Below are 804 nucleotides of genomic sequence, written 5' to 3'. Positions count from 1 at the left end.
GGGGTGTCGTGAGGAGCCCCCGCAGAGCCCTGACTCCTGCCTTCTCCTCGGGGGATGTTTTGGGTCCTGGCTGCCTAGGAGCATTTCCATGCCCTCCTTCCAAGGAAGCTATTTCTGGGCTCTGCTCTGCGTGGTGCCAGCGTCACCGCTCTGTTTTGGCCTCGAGTGACACCGTGGTGGCACACACGGGGCTGGCGCTGGCTAACGGCGCCGGGGCGCGTCACGCAGGGTCCCCAGGAGGTCCTCGCTCAGCCCCCTCTGCGCTCCCCCAGAGCTCGAGGCCAAGTACACCGAGAAGACGCAGATGCTGCGGGACGAGCTGGACTTGCGGAGGAAGACGGAGATCCACGAAGTGGAGGAGAGGAAGAACAGCCAGATCGAGGAGCTAATGAGGTTCCATGAGAAGGCCTTCAGGGACATCAAGGACTACTACGACGACATCACCCCCCAAAACCTGGAGCTCATCAACTTGCTGAAGGTACTGTGAGGATTTCACCCAAGTCTGGCCAGTCCCCAGGTGGTGGTGTGGGTGCTGCTGCTCTCTGGGGGTTGTGCACCATCCCATGAGCAAAGCCCTTGTGCACAGGGAGATGCACCTTGCTGGGCCAGCAGCAGGAGGGTGCGTGGATGGTGCAGGGAGCTCGGAGGGGCTGAGCAGCCCCCAAGAGTTGTTCCTGTTCCCAAGCACAGGAGCGGATAGGGAAGATGAAGCAGGAAAAGAATAAATTGGAAAAGGAGAAGGCGGATGCGCTGCTCCAGAACAAGCGGCTGAGGGAGACCCAGCAGCAGGCCCAGGAGCTGGTG

The 804-nt window shown here is 61.1% G+C and overlaps 1 protein-coding gene across 1 annotated transcript in view; it reads left to right on the top strand.

The window, feature by feature from the left end:
• LOC104536116 (growth arrest-specific protein 8-like) overlaps positions 1 to 801 on the top strand; it is a gene marked incomplete at both ends in the record, with an annotated part of 2,058 nt that extends 1,257 nt beyond the window's left edge. The window contains 2 exons of the mRNA XM_010178649.1: positions 275 to 478; positions 691 to 801. Of these exons, the coding sequence (XP_010176951.1) occupies positions 275 to 478; positions 691 to 801 (315 nt within the window). The remainder of the gene's footprint in view (positions 1 to 274; positions 479 to 690) is intronic.
• Positions 802 to 804: the final 3 nt, after the last annotated feature.

Source organism: Mesitornis unicolor, unplaced genomic scaffold (genome assembly GCF_000695765.1).
Source record: "Mesitornis unicolor isolate BGI_N332 unplaced genomic scaffold, ASM69576v1 scaffold17002, whole genome shotgun sequence".
Taxonomy (NCBI): Eukaryota; Metazoa; Chordata; class Aves; order Mesitornithiformes; family Mesitornithidae; genus Mesitornis; species Mesitornis unicolor.
This window is presented reverse-complemented; position numbering and strand designations above follow the sequence as displayed.